General features: G+C 45.7%; 1 protein-coding gene across 5 annotated transcripts in view; it reads left to right on the plus strand.

The window, feature by feature from the left end:
• The window catches only part of SAMD12 (sterile alpha motif domain containing 12), a 210,476-nt gene that overhangs the window by 68,884 nt on the left and 120,298 nt on the right, over positions 1-21,294 (plus strand). For all 5 annotated transcript variants that reach the window (XR_013988293.1, XM_081012909.1, XM_081012906.1 and 2 more), the window contains exon 4: positions 11,207-11,347. Coding sequence is in view for 4 of the 5 variants with exons in the window: in XM_081012909.1 (XP_080869035.1) it covers positions 11,207-11,347 (141 nt within the window). In the remaining variant the exon portion in view is untranslated. The remainder of the gene's footprint in view (positions 1-11,206; positions 11,348-21,294) is intronic.

Consider the following 21,294-nt stretch of genomic DNA (forward strand, 5'->3'; position numbering starts at 1 on the left):
GTCTGGTACAAAGTGTACAAACACTCCTTAAAATAACTTAATTAAAATCGTAAATGTTCTTAAGCAGGTGTTTACGCAGCAAGACTGCAATGTTTGAGAATTCCAAGATTTCACCTCAGATGGTGATTTGACCAGTAGGCACATTCTTCTACCTTTCTACTCGTCACCAAGTTGTTGTGACACATCAACAGTGATCATATATTTGGAGCTGCTGTTTTTTTGTTTTGAAAAACATCCACTGACTTCTTTGGAAGGCATATGGCTGGCTTGAGACAGCATAAAAAGAGACCCCTGTTTTCAAGATCCCCCTCTAAGGCAGGTTTTCTATCTGACCCTGAAAATCAATGGGACCGCCATCTTTCTTTGAAATCTTTATTGGCTGTTTTCATTACATGGTAAAACGAACAAAAGATCCATTTTTGCTTTGTACTGGAACTCAGTGTTGGGCCTCAGCTATATTCATGCAAATAAACTTTGTTGAAAACAACAACAGCAGCAGCAGCACTGGGGTTGAGAAGAAAAAGCCCAATTAGAACAGAAGAGCAACTCCCAGTTTTAGCCCTCTCAATCTGACTTTTATATACAGTGAGGGGGGAAAGTATTTGATCCCCTGCTAAATTTGCCCGTTTGCCCTCCGACGAAGAATTGGCCAGTCCATAATTTTAATGGTAGGTTTATTGTAGCTGTGAGAGACAGAATAACAACAGGAAAACCCCCAGAAACCCCTCAGACCTTGTGGGGGGGCAGACTATAATTTTGGGGGGGGATGAACGAATCCCTATGCCCCACAAATAACCCAGAGATGCATTTTAAATAAAAGAGCACATTCTACTCATGTAAACACACGCTGATTCCCGGACCATTCACGGGCCGGACTTAGAAGGCGATTGGGCCAGATCCGGCCCGCCGGCCTTAGTTTGCCTACCCATGCTCTAGTTAGTTGTTTCTAAGCAGCCTTTTCTAGTCTGGAGTAAAATAACTGCCCCACCCTTATTCCTGTGCTTACAGTCATTAGCGCAGAGCAGGATCCTCACTTAACTTCACACACAGACTTGAATGGAAAAGAGTGGAGGAAGCTGATAATTCATGAACTGTATGTCCCCAAAGGCTGGATAAAATGGTGCTAATGAGCAATTAGTCAGTGCTAAGTGATTTTGAATATGTGTCCTTAAAAAAGACATATATTTTCTAGACCTCCTGACCAGCGACTGGTTCTGCTTAAGGACCGTACTGAGGAGGAGGAGGTAGAAGAAGAAGAGATGGAGAGCAATGAGGCAAAGTTCCATCTCCCAGGTGAACTCTGCTCAGTCTGTTGTGCCCTCCTCTCCAAATGATCACATGGTCCTCGGTTGGTAATGAACAGGGGGTACTCGGAGAGGAATGGATTTGGCCCCCAGGCTGCCAATTGTTGTTTAGTCATTTAGTCGTGTCCGACTCTTTGTGACCCCATGGACCAGAGCACGCCAGGCACTCCTGTCTTCCACTGCCTCCTGCAGTTTGGTCAAACTCATGCTGGTAGCTTCGAGAACACTGTCCAACCATCTCGTCCTCTGTCGTCCCCTTCTCCTTGTGCCCTCCATCTTTCCCAACATCAGGGACTTTTCCAGGGAGTCTTCTCTTCTCATGAGGTGGCCAAAGTATTGGAGCCTCAGCTTCATTCAGGATCTGTCCTTCCAGTGAGCACTCAGGGCTGATTTCCTTCAGAATGGATAGGTTTGATCTTCTTGCAGTCCATGGGACTCTCAAGAGTCTCCTCCAGTACCATAATTCAAAAGCATCCATTCTTTGGCAATCAGCCTTCTTTATGGTCCAGCTCTTACTTCCATACCTCACTAATGGGAAAACCATAGCTTTAACTATACAGACTTTTGTCGGCAAGGTGATGTCTCTGCTTTTTAAGATGCCAATTGTAGACTCCTATTGTAGACCACCAGAGGACGAGATGGTTGGACAGTGTTCTCGAAGCTACCAGCATGAGTTTGACCAAACTGCGGGAGGCAGTGGAAGACAGGAGTGCCTGGTGTGCTCTGGTCCATGGGGTCACGAAGAGTCGGACACGACTAAACGACTAAACAACAACAATTGTAGACCACAGGGACATTCAGTTAGTTTTGGTGTTACAGTGGTACCTCGGGTTACAGACGCTTAAGGTTACAGACGCTTCAGGTTACAGACTCCGTTAACCCAGAAATATTACATCGGGTTAAGAACTTTGCTTCGGGATGAGAACAGAAATGGTGCGGCGGCGGTGGGAGGCCCCATTAGCTAAAGTGGTACCTCAGGTTAAGAACAGTTTCAGGTTAAGAACGGACCTCCAGAACGAATTAAGTTCTTTAACCCGAGGTACCACTGTATTACCCAAGCTCGTGGGCAGATGGGGCTCATCAGCTTGGGAAGGTAGCCCATCTAGGAGAAGGAAAACACTGATTCTAAACCTCTGCTGCCTTGTGGGATATCTTCAGAAGAAGAAAAGGCTCAGGAGAAAATCAAATACAAATGGAGTCCTTAAGGACAGTTGGATGGCGCCTTGTACGCCTCCTTCTGGCAACTTCTGCAGCTAAGCTGGTGCCAAACATATTGCTCTGCTTTCCTTTGGACCACATCAGTGAGGCCAAGAGAAGGGTGTCTGGGCAGCCTAGATCCTTGATCCAAGGCTTGTGCCTCAGGGAGGTAACTGAATTTAACCCTGTAGTGTGTGTCATAGACTCACCGAATCATAGAATTGTACAGTTGGAAGGGACCCCAAGGGTCATCTAGTCCAACCCCCTGCAATGCAGGGATCACAACATTTTGAATCTGAAGCAAAAGCCTTGAGTCGGGTCGGGGAGCTCAGATGCTCTGCTGCTTCCTCAGAGAGCCCATGAAGTGTTTAAATCACAATGGTTTTAGATTTGTTCGATCCTGCAGAGTGTTAAAAGGTACCCTCATTGCATTCCGTTAATGACAAATTTTAGCAAATTAAGGTATCATAAATAATTGGTTTTTATGAAAAAGATGTCACTTTTGGTGTTTCAGTTTTATTGTATGTACCAAAATAGAATATTTCTGGCTCGGAACACATTGGGATGAACTACCTTCTGCATCATATTATTATTGGGTTTTTGCATATTTGTGGCTTGCCTCTCTTTTTTCTTCCTTTCAAATTTGCACAAACCATTTGGCAAGTTCACCATACACAAAAAAAAGCCCATTTAATTATTTTTCTAATTTCATTACCATTGACAGGCTGCCTTAAATTGTTTATACATAATACGGGATTAACAATGTGCAATTAAGAATATCTCTGAACACCCCTAAGAATACCTAACTGCCTTAGGGTAGATTAATGTGTGTTTGTGAACAGAGACTAGGACAGGAAGCTGTTTTGTTGATGCAGAGTCGAAACTTTACAGAAGGCTTCGTAATTACAATTGTGAAAACTTAATAAGCCGTTTATATTTTTTAATAAAATTCACAGGCTGATTGAAGCCCAATTTACCAGCTGCGGCCTAGCATCTTCCATATTTATGCAAATGAAGTATGAACAGATGAGTTAGCTTACTTACATTTAACTAGCATGTGGAAGTTTTTCTTGCTTGTTGACTCACAATAGGCCTGCAGTGTGGTTGATAGTGCTAAATGGGATGACGGTCCTGTCTGAGGGGCCATCAAGGAACCCCACTGTTAAGATAATGGCAGTGTGGCTTTCCAAGTCACCTGCGCTTGAGAAGGTGAAGGGAGTAAATTTGATGGGATCATATGCGGTGGGGGCTGTTCCTCTGCGGAGCGGATTTCATTTCTTCTTAACCTATAGTAATGCTGCTTTTAATTTTCCATTTCTATTAGTATCAATTATTTAACCTCATGAATATTAACAGGCAACCTCAATTTAGTATTTTTAATTCTGTTTAGTAAATTAAAAAAGAAAACGCAGGACCTGTGGAGAAATTGCTTTCTGAGGTTCTGCTGCCTGACAGTGGTGCAGCCAGGTTATTTTAGATTCTGGACGCAATGGTCTTAACTCCACTCCGTCACACCTCCTAGAACTGTAGAGTTGGAAGGGACCCTAAGTGTCAATCTAATCCAACCCCCTTCGATTCTGGAATCCTGCCCGCTGCCGTCCCCGGGTGGTCTCAGACCACCAACCCTCTGGTTAACAGCCAAACACGCTGACCCATTGTTCCTCCGGGGTCTTATCTGCATAATGGGACGCAGGTGGCTCTGTGGTCTAAATCACTGAGCCTCTTGCACTTGCCGATTGGAAGGTCGGCGGTTCAAATCCCCACGACAGGGTGAGCTCCCATTGCTCTGTCCCAGCTCCTGCCAACCTAGCAGTTCGAAAGCACACCACTGCAAGTAGATAAATAGGTACCACTGTGGTGGGAAGGTAAAGAGCATTTCCGTGCACTCTGGTTTCTGTCACGGTGTCCGGTTGTGCCAGAAGCGGTTTAGTCATGTTGGCCGCATGACCTGGAAAGCTGTCTGTGGACAAACACCTGCTCCCTCGGCCTGAAGCAAGATGAGCGCTGCAACCCCATAGTCACCTTTGACTGGACTTAACCATCAAGGGGTCCTTTACCTTTACCTTTTTACCTATCTGTATAATAGAAGCGTAGAATCCTATTTTTTAGATGACAGTGGGTATTGCTATACAGATTTCAAAATGTAGTCCTCCAGCCCTGTTTGGGAGCCCTCGTGGTCATTCTGCCATGTGGGACCCTGGGCATTTGTCCTGCTGGCCACACCGTTTCTTGAACACTAAATTCTGCAAACGAGAGTGAGAATTCTAGCTGATGGAAGCGCTTCAATCCCAGTAACAAAGTGTCAAGGTAACAAGTGAGGTTAGGCAGCTATGTGAGTTCAGCAGTGGGGGGGGGGAGGGGCCGTGCCAGACTACGCTGCCTTCTTCTGATGCAATCAACCCCAAACTCCAAAGTAAATTGCCACAATAAGCAACAATAACAGGTGCGTGAGTGGAAAGGCAGCAGCGGTGTGTGGGGACTATCCAGAATGTCACATACACAACTGTATTCTTGCTGACACCTGCGTGTTCTTGGTGGAACGAGCTCCTGGCACACAAGGAACAAGTTTGTTCCCTTGAGGCTAAGTTAGCTGTTGCAGAGAACCTGAGAGAGTCGGACACATTTGGGGATGCAATAATTGTGTCCCACTCTCAGCCTAACAGCTTTTCCACTGTCACTGTTACTGAGAGTCTTGAGGAAGGAGGTCGTCACTCTGAGGAAGATGGAAAGCATCCATTAGAAGAAATCCGTTCCTCGGGGAACAAACAAATGCCCTTTTGGGTTGAGGATACTCCCCTGTAGAACAGAAGCTTCCGTGTAGTGGATAATTTGATCATTAGGGACATAGATACCTGGCTTTGTAATGAGGGTGCAGACCACCAGGTGACTTGACTGGCTGGCTCAAAGATAGTCATGCGCCATCTATCTAGACTGGTAGATGGTGCTGAGGAGTGGCGCATTTTAGCACCAGTGACACGAGGAAATAATGTCGTGCGGTCTTGGAAGCAAAATGGAGCTTGCTAAGTAGGATGTTGAAAGCCAGGAGCTTCAAGGTACCATTCTCTGAAAAGCTGCCCATTTCATTCACAGCACTTTGCAAGACAGGCAGGATTCGTGATAAACGCAGAGGCACATTTTGGAACAGGTTCGCTCTGTACAAAAAGGCATTGGCTTCACTTGAACCAGGATAGAACCAGAGTATTGAGATTTTTTTTGATTTTTTTTTTAAATGGTGCCAGAGTCACATGAAAGCTAATTTCAGGGGGAAACTGAGGAGCATCTGGTTCGGGATAAAAGCATCCCTAAGCGATGATAGCTAAAATGGGATGGAGCAGAAAATAGCAATGCAAAGAGGCCAAAGTGTTGTACCGAAATAATAATTTTAAGAAATCCACAGAGTGTTGTACCGTAAAACACACATGCCAGAGACATTTGGAGAGATCTTATTTAGGCATCTGGATGCCAGTGCTGGAGGTCTCCAAGTCAAGATGGGCAAGCTGGAGTACTTGGCCTTTGAAGAGAGCATAAATCTAATGGAAAATTAGAAATTAGAAAATTAGGAACCTCGTGGAATGGAGAGAACCAGCGGGGGCACTGTTATCTCTGGGTGCAAATTCTACAGGAAGGACAGGGAAATTCCAGGAAAGTACAACACAGTAACATTTGAGGAGACTGGTTATAAGGAACTTGATAGGGGAAATGAAGATGGTCAGGTGTCTCTAGAATCATAGAATCATAGAATTGGAAGAGACCACAAGGGCCATCGAGTCCAACCCCCTGCCAAGCAGGAAACACCATCAGAGCACTCCTGACATATGGTTGTCAAGCCTCTGCTTAAAGACCTCCAAAGAAGGAGACTCCACCACACTCCTTGGCAGCAAATTCCACTGTTGAACATCTCTTACTGTCAGGAAGTTCCTCCTAATGTTTAGGTGGAATCTTCTTTCTTGTAGTTTGGATCCATTGCTTGGCTAACAATCAAAGCTCAGTTAGAAATGTACCATCAGGGTCAAGAGGGTACCAGCATGGCTAATGGGCAGAGCGGAAGACTCGAGCAAGTGAGACAAAGTTGATATGGCAGACAGAGGCAAAACAGAACCAACCAACTTCAGAACAAACGGCAGTGAAAATCAATGAGCAAAAGTGGACATTGGCCAGTGTGACTTGAATAAAAATCCTTTTCCAAGGTACACTGAAAATTGATGGGCTGGGTCTGATGGAAGTTGGGGTCCGAAATCTCTGGAGTATTTGGAGTCCGAAATCACTGGAGTTGGCAAATACTGCCCCAAGCCTTGGATGCTATAATTGCTGCTTTATTCGAGGGTCGTGTTAAAACAGCCCCTTCCCATATACACCAGAGATACCTAGCAATCTGGACCAGATAACATCAGATGCTTTTCTCCTGGAGCGGGGGGAGTGGCACACCTCTTTTGGAGCGGCTCAGCAACCTGTTGCTCCTGACTCATGCAACTGCATAGGTCACAGAGGAGCATGGTGGTGCTGATTGCCCATTCCTCCAGGTTATAGATATTTCTGTGATTTAGGATGATGAGGAGGAGGAGGAGGAGGATATATTTATACCCCACCCATCTGGCTGGGTTTTCCCAGCCACTCTGGGCAGCTTCCAACAAAAGATTAAAAGAGGGCTGCCTTCAGGTGTCTTCTAAACGTCAGGTAGATAGTCAGGATCACAGTAATTGAAAATTACAGAAGCCTTGCTACGCTACGAGTTTGGGCGATAGATTTTTTAATGAAAACAGGACTGCTGGAACCTGTAGCCTTCTAGATGTGCTAGACTAGAACTCCCTGTCATTCCTCATCCTTGACCGTGCTGGCTGGCATTGATGGAGAGTTCATTCATTCATTGAATTTATATACTGCCCTATACCAGGGCGTCTCAGGTTGAGTTGAGACCCAACAATACTGGGAGGCATGCAAGTTCCTAGATCAGCCTTTCTCAACCTTGGGTCCCCAGATGTTTTTGGCCTACAACTCCCATCATCCCTGACCACTGGTCCTGTGAGCTAGGGATCATGGGAGTTGTAGGCCAAAAACATTTGGAGACTCAAGGTTGAGAACCACTGTCCTAGATGCTTCCTCTACCTAAAATACATAAATGGTTTCCCCTTCACTGGAGGTTTTTAAGCAGAGGTTGGATGGCCGCCTGTTGTGGATGCTTTAGTTGAGATTTTTTGCATTGCAGGGGGTTGGACTAGAGGATGATAACAACAACAACAACAACAACAACAACAACAAATTTTATTTATACCCCACCCTCCCCAGCCAAGACCGGGCTCAGGCTGGCTGACACCCGATATAAAAACAAATTGATTGAAATACAACTTTAAAACAAGATTAAAATACAACATTAAGACATTAAAATACAGCCTCATTTCAATGGAAACTCAAATCAAAACTTTTTTGGGTCAAGTCTTCACCAAGGCTAACTATCTAGACTGGTCCTACATGGGCCAGAAAAAAAACCAGGGAGGTCCCCAAATAGGAGTTTCATCACAGGAGGAGAAAGGAAAAAAGAAGAGGGGGAGGGAATCAAATTGATTCCAAGCCGAAGGCCAGGCAGAACAACTCTGTCTTACAGGCCCTGCGGAAAGAAATCAGATCCTGCAGGGCCCTGGTCTCATGAGACAGAGCGTTCCACCAGGCCGGAGCCAGTGTTGAAAAGGTCCTGGCTCTGGTTGAGGCTAATCTGACTTCCTTAGGGCCCGGGACCACTAGGATGTTGCAATTTATGGACCTTGAGGCTCTCCGTGGGGCATACCGGGAGAGGCAGTCCCGTAGGTACGAGGGTCCTAGTCCCTTCCAACTCTACAATTCTATGATTCCATGAGATAAATGGGGTTATCTGTTGCACTGGTGTCTAGCTTTCTGCGTAACATCACATTAACATGGACAGTGTATCCAGCTGCTGCCAGATACAATCTAATATGCTGACAGCTCCACTCCAGCCATTTCAAACAGAAGAGGTTTTGCAGGCTCTTTATTTGACGAGCATCCCATAAATGCACTAGCGCTGTTCAATCAAGCTGTGTGTGAAACTTGAAGGAAGGATCGGCCAGGAAAGGGGAAGGCTGGGGGAAGAGTATAGAAAAGCACTTGAGAATGATCCTTACATACACATTACATTCCAGATTATGTTATATTGCATTGTTTATTTCATTTACGAATTGCTTTCCTGCAAGGCATCTCAAAGATATTTACGTAATAACACATATAAAACAATTACATGAGTTTCATGTACAGGCAGTGACTGATTTATGTGTGTCCAATGGATGCTTGACTGCGCATGTGCGCATCGCAGCAACCTGGAAGTGGCCGGAAAAGGGGATGGAACAGGGGGCGTATCAGGGCAGAGTGGGCTTATGTGTGCTCTGTTGACATGCCGGCGGGGGGGGGGGTCAGGAGCGTAACCCCCGCTCAAATCGGTTGCCGCCTGTATAAAAACAGTTAAAAACAATGATGCCCTATTAAGAAAAAACCATTTTAAAAAAACTATGAATATAAAAACAGTTTTAAACAGCAACACATGCATAAAATCAATTCGGATCCAGGACTGGGATAAAGCTTTTCGAAGGCTTGTTGAGACACAAATAGCATATGTGTGTGGATGTATTTAGGGAAGAGTTAGAGAGCATCCGGGAAATAACGTTTGTGAATCTGCACAGAGCAAGTAATGCAGATTTATGGGTCTGCTTGCTAAAGTTTTAGATTTGTGCTTAATTTGCTTTGCGGGTCTGCTCCGTCCTTCCTGAGAGCACTAAAAACAGTTGTCTCCCGTTCGGCAGTGCATTTGCAAAACAGCCTAATATGATTTGTGCCTGAATTTATACTTCAGTTGGGAATTCAAGTTCTGACTATTTCCTCGTATTAAAATCCTCAGGTCCTCCTGAATAGGTTCATCTGAAAAACAGGACTGTCTTAACAGTCTTTTATACCCAAGACTTGTAAAGGATCGATACATTTCCCATCAGAACAGTAAATTACTTACTGAACCGCTTCCAGTAATCATGATGTACAATTTCATGTTAACTCTTCCCCTTCTCCACCCAGAATTTTCTTGACAGTGTCAGATGGCTTCCCTGCAACCTTGCCCACCCCCCGCAAAAGAATAATGGGTTTAAAATGAATAGTTAGCCCATTACATGCTTGGGTAGGGTTTAGCATTGCATTCATCATTATGGTGGAGCCACAGCTCCAAGGATGTAACTATCTAATGCCGGAATGAGGATGTTGTTAAGACGACAGCACTCACCATCGCTGTACTGGCTGGGGCTTATACAAACTGAAGTCCAACAACCACAAACTTGGCAGTCATTTATACCCAAGGCTTGTAAAGGACTAATACATTTTCCATCAGGTCAGTAAATTGCTTAAGCTTGTGGGCCACAAGCTTAACATAAGTCAACAGGGCGATGCAGCTGCAAAAAAAAGCAAATGCTATTCCAGACTGCATCAACAGAAGTATAACGTCCAGGTCAAGAGAAGTAATAGTACTTCTCTGTTCTGCTTTGGTGAAACCACACCTGAAGTACTGTGTCCAGTTCTGGGCATCACAATTTAAGAAGGATATTAGCAAGCTGGAGAAGAAGAAGAAGAGTTTGGATTTGATATCCCTCTTTATCACTCCCCTAAGGAGTCTCAGACTGTAGTCAGAAATGTAAACTACTTGTTCCATTGTCCTTCCGTGGCTTTTCTGTTGCTTTGAGTTGCAAACCACCTTGAGGGGTAAACCCTTGGTCGAAAGGAAAGGCAACAAAGGAAGTACATAAATAAAGCTGCCTTTCTACCAGGTCATGCTCTTGGGCCCCTGTAGACAACCTGTTTGTTGGGCAGGGCTGGGGGGCTTTTAGCCCATGCGATGGGCTACTGGGCCTCTCTGCTTGGCCCACCAGGCCATTTTGGAGAAGCCATACCTACCCATCCTACACTTGGTGCCATAGCTGAGGTGGGTGGGGGCCAGATCCAAATGTGATGGGGGCCATCCCCAATTGTCTCTCGTCTGCCTTTCCTCTCTGTGTCTCTCCTTCTCCCTTCTCCCTCCACCTCCCTTTCTGGTGCCCCCTTCTCTGGGGACGGGGTATAGGTCACTCTTGCCTGAAATATGACCCTATCCACTTGCACTATCCCTCCTGCTTCTCCCTCACTCGATCCATTTCAGCCTTCCCCGGCCCCACTTTTACCCCCTCACTCTCCCCCTCTGGACTCCCTCCTACCGCAAGAAATTGGGCTTCAGGTCACAGGTTCCTCTCCCCTCCTTTAGCTGGAGAGGCCAGGGAACCTGAGACCTTCTGCATTCAAAGCATGTACTCCTCCACCCTTAAACTGCGGTCTTTTCCCTGTGGCTCCACTTTTACTTCCATAGGCTAGCAAGTCTTCTACCAGTGTATGCATTGGATTCAAGGCAAGCTTTCCCCCACCCCCACCCCATTTCTGGTGACTGTACTAGTCCAGCTCTGAACCTGGATCTCCGGAGTGGAAGCTAATTAACTTGCTGAGCCAACACGCACCTTTTTTTCCCACCCCAGCGCCTGCCCTGTTGTGAATCAGATTGTTTCACAGGGGAGGGATATTAGCAAGGCAGGCGGGTTTTATCTGCTAGAATAAGGACATTTACAGCATGTAGAAATTTTATTCATTAAATGGAAATCCTTGGGTAATCTCTCTCTCTCTTCTTTTTTTGGATACAGGCCGTGCGCTGCTCAGGCTGACAGACAAAAAGCTGGAGCGGATGGGGATTGCCCAGGAGAGCTTGCGGCAGCACATTCTTCAGCAGGTCCTCCAGCTCAAGGTGCGCGAGGAAGTCCGAAACCTCCAGCTGCTCACGCAAGGTAGGAAACGCAAAGGACCGCAGGAGGGAAACGGTTGCATGAGAGCATACTTGAGATTGCTTTGATGTTCTCCTGCATGAACTGTTGCGCGGAGAGGCGTCATGGGGCCAGAGCGACCACCTAGAGGTAAACAAGAATAGATCGACATGCATATTAGGAGTTGCCTGTCCGTTAGGATAAGAGCAATTCCTTTCTTCCCGTTTTCAAAGCACGACCCACACACATTGTCCATCAGCATGCTAGTGGCTGTGTTGCTAATCCCGCCACCAATGTCTGAAAGCACATTGGCCTTACTGGGAGGGTACACCTGCTTATGTTCATCAATATCACTTGTTTTCCCCACCTGATTTCTGTAGCGTTGGCTGCCAGTGGCAGAACCCAGGAAATGTACCATGCGATGATGGTTTCAGCAACAGTGCTGTGTTAAGTGCGATACTGAGTTCTGCCCTCTTTTCCCGTGATATGTCTAACTATTCTGGGTCTTTGTGTGAGTAAGACAGGAAGGAGAACTCGGGGTCTGCTGTTTCTAATGGCTGTTTGGAGTGAAGTGTAGCAGCTTAGACTACTGCAATGCGCTCTACGTGGGGCTACCTTTGAAGGTAACCCAGAAACTACAACTAATCCAGAATGCGACAGCTAGACTGGTGACTGGGAGTGGCCACCAGGACCATTTAACACCGGTAATGAAAGACCTACATTGGCTCCCAGTACGTTTCCGAGCACAATTCAAAGTGTTGGTGCTGACCTTTAAAGCCCTAAACGGCCTCAGCCCTGTATACCTGGAGGAGTGTCTCATAGAATCATAGAGTTGGAATAGACCACAAGGGCCATCGAGTCCAACCCCCTGCCAAGCAGGAAACACCATCCCCATTGTTCAGCCCAGACACTGAGGTCCAGCTCCGAGGCTCTTCTGGCGGTTCCCTCACTGCAAGAAGTGAGGTTACAGGGAACCAGGCAGAGGGCCATCTCAGTAGTGGTGCCCGCCCTGTGGAATGCCCTCCCATCAGATGTCAAGGAAATAAATAACTCTCTGACTTTTAGAAGAAATCTGAAGGCAGCCCTGTTATGGAAGTTTTTAATATCGTGCTTTTAATACAGTGATACATCGAGTTACAAACACCTCAGGTTTCAAACTCTTCAGGTTACAAACTCCGCTAACCTGGAAGAGTTACCTTGAGTTGAGAACTCTGCCCCAGGATGAGAACAGAAATCATGTGCCAGCAGCGCAAGGGCAGCAAGATGCCCCATTAGTGAAAGCACGCCTCTAGTTGAGAACAGTTTCAGGTTAAGAATGGACCTCTGGAACGAAGTAAGTTCGTAAATAGAGGTACCACTGTATTCTGTTGGGAGCCGCTCAGAGTGGCTGGGGAAACCCAGCCAGATGGGCAGGGCATAAATAATACATCATCACCATCTTCATCTGATCCCACTGTAAATTATTCTACGCTAACTGAGGCTCACCAAACATGTCACAAAGAAAACGCTCCTAGCTGTATGGCGAGGAGGTGTCTGACTAGTAAATTATCTTCAGTCACAGGGCTGAAGGAACTGGGAAGTTTGTGCCCATGTAGCATCTCAATATAGGGATGTGGGTGACGCTGTGGGTTAAACCACAGAGCCTAGGACTTGCCGATCAGAAGGGCGGCGGTTCGAATCCCCATGACAGGGTGAGCTCCCGTTGCTCGGTCCCTGCTCCTGCCAACCTAGCAATTCGAAAGCACGTCAAAGTTCAAAGTACAAGTAGATAAATAGGTACCGCTCTGGCGGGAAGGTAAACGGCATTTCCGTGCGCTGCTCTGGTTCACCAGAAGCAGCTTAGCCATGCTGGCCACATGACCTGGAAGCTGTACGCCGGCTCCCTCGGCCAATAAAGCGAGATGAGCGCAGCAACCCCAGAGTCGGCCACGCCTGGACCTAATGGTCAAGGGTCCCTTTACCTTTACCTAGCATCTCGATACCACAGCAGCTGGTAAAGAGAGAAGCATGCACTTTGGACACTGAACATGTTGCCTGACATTTCTGGTTCCCTTTTTCAGTGAGAATTATTCAGGCAACTGGGACCTAAAGCATACTATGTACCGGCTAGAGATGTAATCAGGTGCTCCCATTTTTGAATGGCTATTACATATCATTACCAGCAGGTTTAAAAAAGAAATGTCTGTGGAACACATGCCGTTTGTAGTCCATTATTTTCAACTTGCAGTTTTTCAAATGGGGAAGCGACGACAGCTGCTATAGGAGGCACAAACGCAGCCATATGTCTCCCAGTCTCTCTCCTCCTGCGTCTCAACTGGACTAAGACTTTACACCTCCTCCTACTTGCTGGAACATATTGGCTTTGTATTACCCATGTTGTCTCGACTGCTGACTTTGCCCATTCTCGAGAGTGTTCCCCTTTCTGCCTGGAAGACAGCAGAATCCACATTGCAGTGCCTCAAAACTCCTAGGTTTTGTTTGGAACTCTCATGCAGGATGCAAATTAGATTCAGGCTGCATTTAAAGGCAAATCTCAGATTTGCACTTTTCGAACCCGAAACACAGCCATCCTTTGAAATTCACACTTCTCCAAATTTCACCATGCAGTTCTCTCACCAAATGCATACGTTAGGGGGAAGTGTGCATGAAAACCAATACAGTGGTACCTCGGGTTACATACGCTTCAGGTTACAGACGCTTCAGGTTACAGACTCCACTAACCCAGAAATAGTACCTCGGGTTAAGAACTTTGCTTCAGGATGAGAACAGAAATTGCGCGGCGGTGGCGTAACGGCAGCGGGAGGCCCCATTAGCTAAAGTGGTGCTTCAGGTTAAGAACAGTTTCAGGTTAAGACCGGACCACCAGAACGAGTTAAGTGCGTAACCAGAGGGACCACTGTATCTTAGTTAAAATGACACATCCCAAATTTCAGTCCATATATGCCATACCAGGTTAAGCAAAACGTATGTAACAAGTAACAGTTTCATATTCATTCATAGCTTTCCAGACTCTAGGGTAAAGCTACCCTATAACATAACATACATGAGATCGTCTTCTCCTTCTGTTGTTGTTGTTGTCTGCAAGGCCAGTAAGTATATTTTGCAAGGCAGTACACCCTCTCTTTTTCCTATCAACAACCAAGGATGAAGTGGCAGGTTGTGGGCGGAAGGAGGGAGCATTTTAATGGAGAAAAGAAGAAAAACGGACCTTAAATGGTTGGTGGATTCATTGATGGAAACTCACTCTGACAAATTATGAGAATCCCTTTCAGGTAGCTGGCCCTCGGGGATCTAATTCTTAACGTAAGCCCGCTCAGAGAAGTTAATGCTATGCCAGCCAAGGCTATGAATCGCTCACAAGACTTAGATTGGGGTCAGTAGTTCACGGTAGTGCTGCCAATAGTTCTGGATATAACCCTGGGGGTGAGCACCCCAGAGGATTGCTTGACTAAGAGGTATGGTAGGCCTGTCAGGGGGAGGCCCCTCCAGTGCTCTTACTCTGAACTGCCCAAGTCAATTTCATTTGTGGTGTCGCTCCTCTGAAGTTGGTCGCTGCAAGACATCCATGTGTCATTCCAAAGGGATTCGAGGTGTCGCTCTTAAACACTCGAGCTTGTTGCATTCCATTCTCTGGATGGTATACAGGAAACCTTTGTGTGTGTGGCGGGGGAGAAAGCAACCATATTCTGTGTTATTATTATTATTATTTTAAAAACTATGTTTTACTGCGCACACTCAAATGTTTTGCAGAACATAGTATCCCATTTGTAGATTGGATGACTATATTTGGCAGCCTGTTGAAGCAATATCAAGAGCAGCTCGCACAGTTAGGAGGCTGCCATTGCAAACTGTAATTAATCCAGAATGCCACAGCTAGACTGGTGACTGGGAGGGGCCGCCGGGACCACATAACACCGGTCCTGAGAGATCTGCATTGGCTCCCAGTACGTTTCTGAGCACAATTCAAAGTGTTGGTGCTGACCAGGGATCCAGGAAGAGGGCCATCTCGGTAGTGGTACCCGCCCTGTGGAACGCCCTCCCTTCAGATGTGAAGGAAATAAGTAGCTATCTTATCTTTAAAAGACATCTGAAGGCAGGCCTGTTTTGGGAAGTTTTAAATATTTAATGCTGTATTGTTTTTAACATTTGATTGGAAGCCGCCCAGGAGGAAACTCAGCCAGATGGGCGGGGTATAAATAATAAATTTTTATTAGTTTTATTGTTGTTGTTGTTGTTATTATTATTATTATATTATTATTATTATTATTATTATTATTATTATTATTATTAAAATATTCCTACCCTTTCGTCAGACAAAATCTTCCTGGTGACCCCTAGATGTTTTGAACCACAGCTCCCATTTGCCCCAACAAGTATGGCCAGTGGTGAGGGATGGTGGAAGTTGTAAGTCCCAGTTTTGGGAGGGGGGGTCCACATCAGGATGTACCTAACAGCACTCCTGGAGGTAACCCACATCCCTTCATTTGCTAAATCTCATTCTGGCCTTACTGATTGCTGCCGTTGGGTCTTCTTCTTTCTGCCCACAAAAAGCCCTAAGCCACATTGGGATTTTGTTCTGTTAGTTTTGCGTGAATTAATTCCTGTAAGCAAAGGTTCTATGTGGGGCTACCTTTGAAGGTGACCCGGAAACTACAACTAATCCAGAATGCGGCAGCTAGACTGGAGACTGGGAGCGGCTGCCGAGACCATATAACACCGGTCTTGAAAGACCTACATTGGCTCCCAGTACGTTTCTGAGCACAATTCAAAGTGTTGGTCCTGACCTTTAAAGCCCTAAATGGCCTCAGTCCAGTACACCTGAAGGAGCGTCTCCACCCGCATCATTCTACCCAGACACTAAGGTCCAGTGCCAAGGGCCTTCTGGCGGTTCCCTCACTGTGAGAAGTGAGGTTACAGGGAACCAGGCAGAGGGCCTTTTCGGTAGTGGCACTCGCCCTGTGGAACGCCCTCCCACCAGATGTCAAAGAAAACAACAACTACCAGACTTTTAGAAGACATCTGAAGGCAGCCCTGTTTAGGGAAGCTTTTAATGTTTGATACATTACTGTATTTTAATATTTTGTTGGAAGCCACCCAGAGTAGCTGGGGAAACCCAGCCAGATGGGCGGGGTATAAATAAATTATTATTATTATTATTATTATTATTATTATTATTATTATTATTATTCCATTACTAGGCCAGATTTCTTCAGGATAAATTAATTCTAGTTCCCAACCTCCAGCTCCTTTCCTCCTCGCCACACTTGGAAGGGCGCAGGCCTGACCTGACTGCCTCACCTCTCTGAGCTTGTCTGCAAGAAATTCTGAGAGTTTGTTGAACTATTTCGAGAAAAAGATCTGCAGATTTGTCTCTCTGGAAGAGCTGTTGGAGGAGGGGGGCGGCGGGTGGTGATGGAGGAATCATTATCATACTTCCCTAATCCTGATTCATAGGAGAAAGAAGCCTGCTTTGTGCATCACCCCGACGATCACATGAAACTATTTTTGGATATTCATTGCTAGCGGAGCTCTGGGCTAGATTGGCTGGTGTGTCCCTTAGCTCAAGCACATCAGCTTCATGTGTGGGCTGGTGCGCGTTGCCGAAACAGAGCTCGCCTTGTTGTGGGGTCTGTTGCTGTTGCTCAGAGCCGGGGAATATTTGGGTTGCGTATTTTTCATGCATTCCTTCCTTGTATCCTCTTAAGGCGGCTTTGAGTGGCGCTTGCTGTGTTGAGTTTATTCGCTTGATAATGCAATTGCCAAGACGAAACGAAAGGCAGGCGCCATTAGGTTGCATTAACAGAACATTTGGTAAGTTCCATCAGAAGCTATGCAGTTTAAAGAGCTTTAAAGCATTGCTAGATCCTGCCTGCAGCTTCATTGTAAGTAATGTTTGTGTATTAGAAAGGCAGGGCAAAACAGTGATAGTAACTATGAAAATAATAATAATAATTAATATGCAAGTGATGAATGGTTTAATAGTTAGCTAAAGACATCAACGAACAGTTTTATATTTCCTCTCTATTTTGTCATCCTTGCCGCTATATGTCAAGCTAGCTTAATTCATTATATGTATTATTACAAAAGTTGGGTGCCACCCACACTCTTTGCCAAGTGGTAGCAAAATTCCAGGGCATTTACCCCAGGTCTGTGCTGCTTTGGAGAATCAAGATGCTATGGAGACTGCCATAGCTTTAAGAACTATGATTTATTCGCATACTTCCATCTGAATTAAGATGGAGGGAGTCTAGATCTTACAGCCTGGTTGTCTCAAGAGGAACTTGTTCCCCACAGTAGTGGAGCACTCAAGTCAAAGGCATCCCTTTGTCGTTTCTTTTCTCCCTTCTTCCCATCAGACCTTGCTTTTAAAAAAAGGCTCTTTCTGTCCTGTCACCTCACACACCACATTACCATGGCAACCTCTGTCTGCCCAGGTCCAATATTTCTTTTACATAGGCCACCAAGACCTTTTGTCGTTACTACCCTCCATAATCTTACATTCAGACAGTAGCTGATACATTTCTCATCATCATGATGGATGTGCTTTTTATACTGTTATTTAAGAACCTACCATCATGTGAAATCATCAAGACCCTAGTATCATGTCCATAACTTGAGAATGGACCACTATCTCACTTTTTCCAAGGCCTCTCGTTGTTAGGTCGGGACTATCCTACTCTCCATTGTCACAGTCTCTCTTTCTCCAAGATGTTATATGGTTGGGAGGAAAGAAGGCAACGCTGTGTCTCTCCCATCACCACCACCGACAAAGGTAAAGGTAAAGGTAAAGGACCCCTGGATGGTTAAGTCCAGTCAAAGGTGACTATAGGGTTGCAGTGCTCATCTCACTTTCAGGCCAAGGGAGCCAGCGTTTGTCCACAGACAGCTTTCCAGGTCATGTGGCCAGCATGACTAAACTGCTTCTGGCGCAACGGGACACCGTGACGGAAACCAGAGTGCACAGAAACACCGTTTACCTTCCTGCCGGAGCGATACCTATTTATCTACTTGCACTGGTGTGCTTTTGAACTGCTAGGTTGGCAGGAGCTGGGACAGAGCAACGGAAGCTCACTCCGTCGCGGGGATTCGAACCGCCGACCTTCCGATCGGCAAGCCCAAGAGGCTCAGTGATTTAGACCGCCACCATACTGTAGGGAACAGGAGAATTGGATTCTGCTGCATGCTGCTCTGCCAGTGGCATTCCACCCTTAGTGGGCAGCTCCTGCACTGCTGTGTGTGCTTTTCTGCCATGCCATGCCTGCTGTCTCTCCCCTCTATGATGTCCCCTCCACCACCGATGCTGCTGCCTCTGCTGCTACATTTGGAAAGAGGACACCTGATCCAAACCCGCTGCACTTGCTGCCCACCCCGCAACTGATCCCCATCATTGCTATGGTGAGAGACGAACATGAGAGATGTAGCTGGTTCTTCTCACCTGCCCTTCCTCTTCCCTAGGTCTCCTCTTCCCACCTTGGGGCCTCTGTAGTCTCAGCCACACCGTTTTCAGTCCTCCTAGAGCAGCCTTTCTCAACCTGTGGGTCCCCAGATGTTGTTGAACTACAAATCCCATCACCCCTAGCTAGCAAAGCCAGAGCTCAGGAATGATGGCAGTTGTAGTCCAACAACATCTGGAGACCCACAGGTTGAGAACAGCTGTGCTAGGGTCTGCTTCCCCAGCGATTTCACTGCATAAACCACAACCCGCTCCTCCTCAATATTTGGAAAGGTCCCATCAAGCTAAAAGTGTGATTTGTCGCTGACTTACCAATGCAAAGTTCAGAGGGCGGAGAGTTGCATGTTCCTAAGTGAGAGCTGGACCATAAAGAAGGCTGATTGCACTCGAAGAATTGACGCTTTTGAATTATGGTGCTGGAGGAGACTCTTGAGAGTCCCATGGACTGCAAGAAGATCAAACCTCTCCATTCTGAAGGAAATCAGCCCTGAGTGCTCACTGGAAGGACAGATCCTGAAGCTGAGGCTCCAATACTTTGGCCACCTCATGAGAAGAGAAGACTCCCTGGAAAAGACCCTGATGTTGGGAAAGATGGAGGGCACAAGGAGAAGGGGACGACAGAGGACAAGATGGTTGGACAGTGTTCTTGAAGCTACCAAGATGAGTTTGACCAAACTGCAGGAGGCAGTGGAAGACAGGAGTGCCTGGCGTGCTCTGGTTCATGGAGTCACGAAGAGTTGGACACGACTAAACGACTAAACAACAACAACATTCCTCATTCGGGGGAAAAGCCAGAACACGGTTGCCGATGTGTGCGTGCATGATTCATGCATGGGTGTGGGCTGACACAGGAGGATTCTTCTTTTGTTATGAGTCTTGGTCCACCTTCCACAACATCATGTGCTGGGAGCTGCTGCCCCTTGCTGCTGCTTGGTGTTTGCCTTCCTCATATCCCTTCCCATTGGGAGTTCCTTATCCCCTCTTTCATGCTTCATGCGTTCGTGACTGTATATGCTGCAAGTGTGTTAGCCTTGACACTTCTGAAGTCTGGAGACAGGCCAGGAGCTTTGTGAAATGCAAGTCTCTGGCTCAGACCCAGTGGGGGGGAAATGGAATGAAGAGATGAAATATCAAAATGCTCTGAAGAACTAGCACATAGGAATCGGCTGTTGCTTATTCAGATAATTAGTCCCTCAAACACTACACAACTGATGCAGAAGAGGGTCTTCGTCTCAGTTGCTGCAACCCACTTTCCCCAGGAAAGCTCACCAGGTGCCGTGTCGGTGACATGCACATTTACTGCACTGTTAAATGTTTTTTTGCTTCTCCCACCCCTTCATCAGCTTTCTTGGTTTAAGTGATTTTTCTGCATTCATTGTATTATTTTAATGCACTGAGAGAGTTCTACTGAAGGGCAGCTAAATGAAGAAAAAAATCAATGAAATAACCTGGTACTTTCTGCTCCAATTGGTAATGATCAAGCAGAGACCCTTTGCAGCCCATGACGTTCTTTTAACTGCAGGTGCTCAGGATTGAACCAGGGAGCCTTCTGGATCATAGCTGTCAACGTTTCCCTTTTCAAAAGGGAAATTCCCTTATTCCGAATACGATCCCTCGCAAGAAAAGAGGAAAGTTGACAGCTATGTTCTGGATGCAAAAGCATGTGGCTTAACACCATGCTATGACCTTGCTGGTTTTACCTGGACTAACACCTCTCTGTCTACATCAATATACTCGTACACTGGCAAAGCACCAAATGCAGAAATAATAAGCGTTTTGAATGAAATTTCATTGAGAAGGTTTTAACCAAAAGGGCAAATTTTCAGATCCATTTTTGTTCTTAGATATGAGTGTAAATATTTTACAGCTGTTTTATTAAACAGTAAACTTCAGAGAAGTGGGTTTCTTTCTTTCTTTCTTTCTTTCTTTCTTTCTTTCTTTCTTTCTTTCTCTCTCCCTCTCTCTCTCTCTCTCTGGGAACTATTTTCTGTATAAATGAAGGCACTTTTTAACTTCAAAGCCCACAGTAATATATTACCCTGAAGGTCACAGTTAAAAACCTGTCAATATATGTATTCATAGTAAATCAATTTCAGTTAAATCAATGCAAAGTCTGACGGGAAAAATACCTCACTATTGATCGGAAGGAGAAGCCGATATTGTTGAAATTATTAATTATTGCTGGATCCATAATAAAAAGGCCAGTCTGGGTTCTGTGCTTTATGATCATGTCAAATTAAAAAAAAGAACAACAAATCTTTGCCTTCCACGAGATGCTGTACATCTTCACACATCTTGGCAATAAAAGGTGTTTCATAACACTGTTGACTGCCGGCGTGTAAATGAACAAATGAAGGGTGTTCTGTCAGATGAAGCATAAAAGCCATTAGCAATGCACTTTTATTTGAATGGAGCAACATTAATTTTTAAAAGGACATAACCTGAGACTTCTGCAGAATGAGAGTAGAGAAGGAAAACACGGAAAATACAAACAAACCTTTTTGGAGCATGTTCGTGG

Source organism: Podarcis pityusensis, assembly GCF_964106645.2.
Source record: "Podarcis pityusensis genome assembly, chromosome: 7".
Classification (NCBI taxonomy): domain Eukaryota; kingdom Metazoa; phylum Chordata; class Lepidosauria; order Squamata; family Lacertidae; genus Podarcis; species Podarcis pityusensis.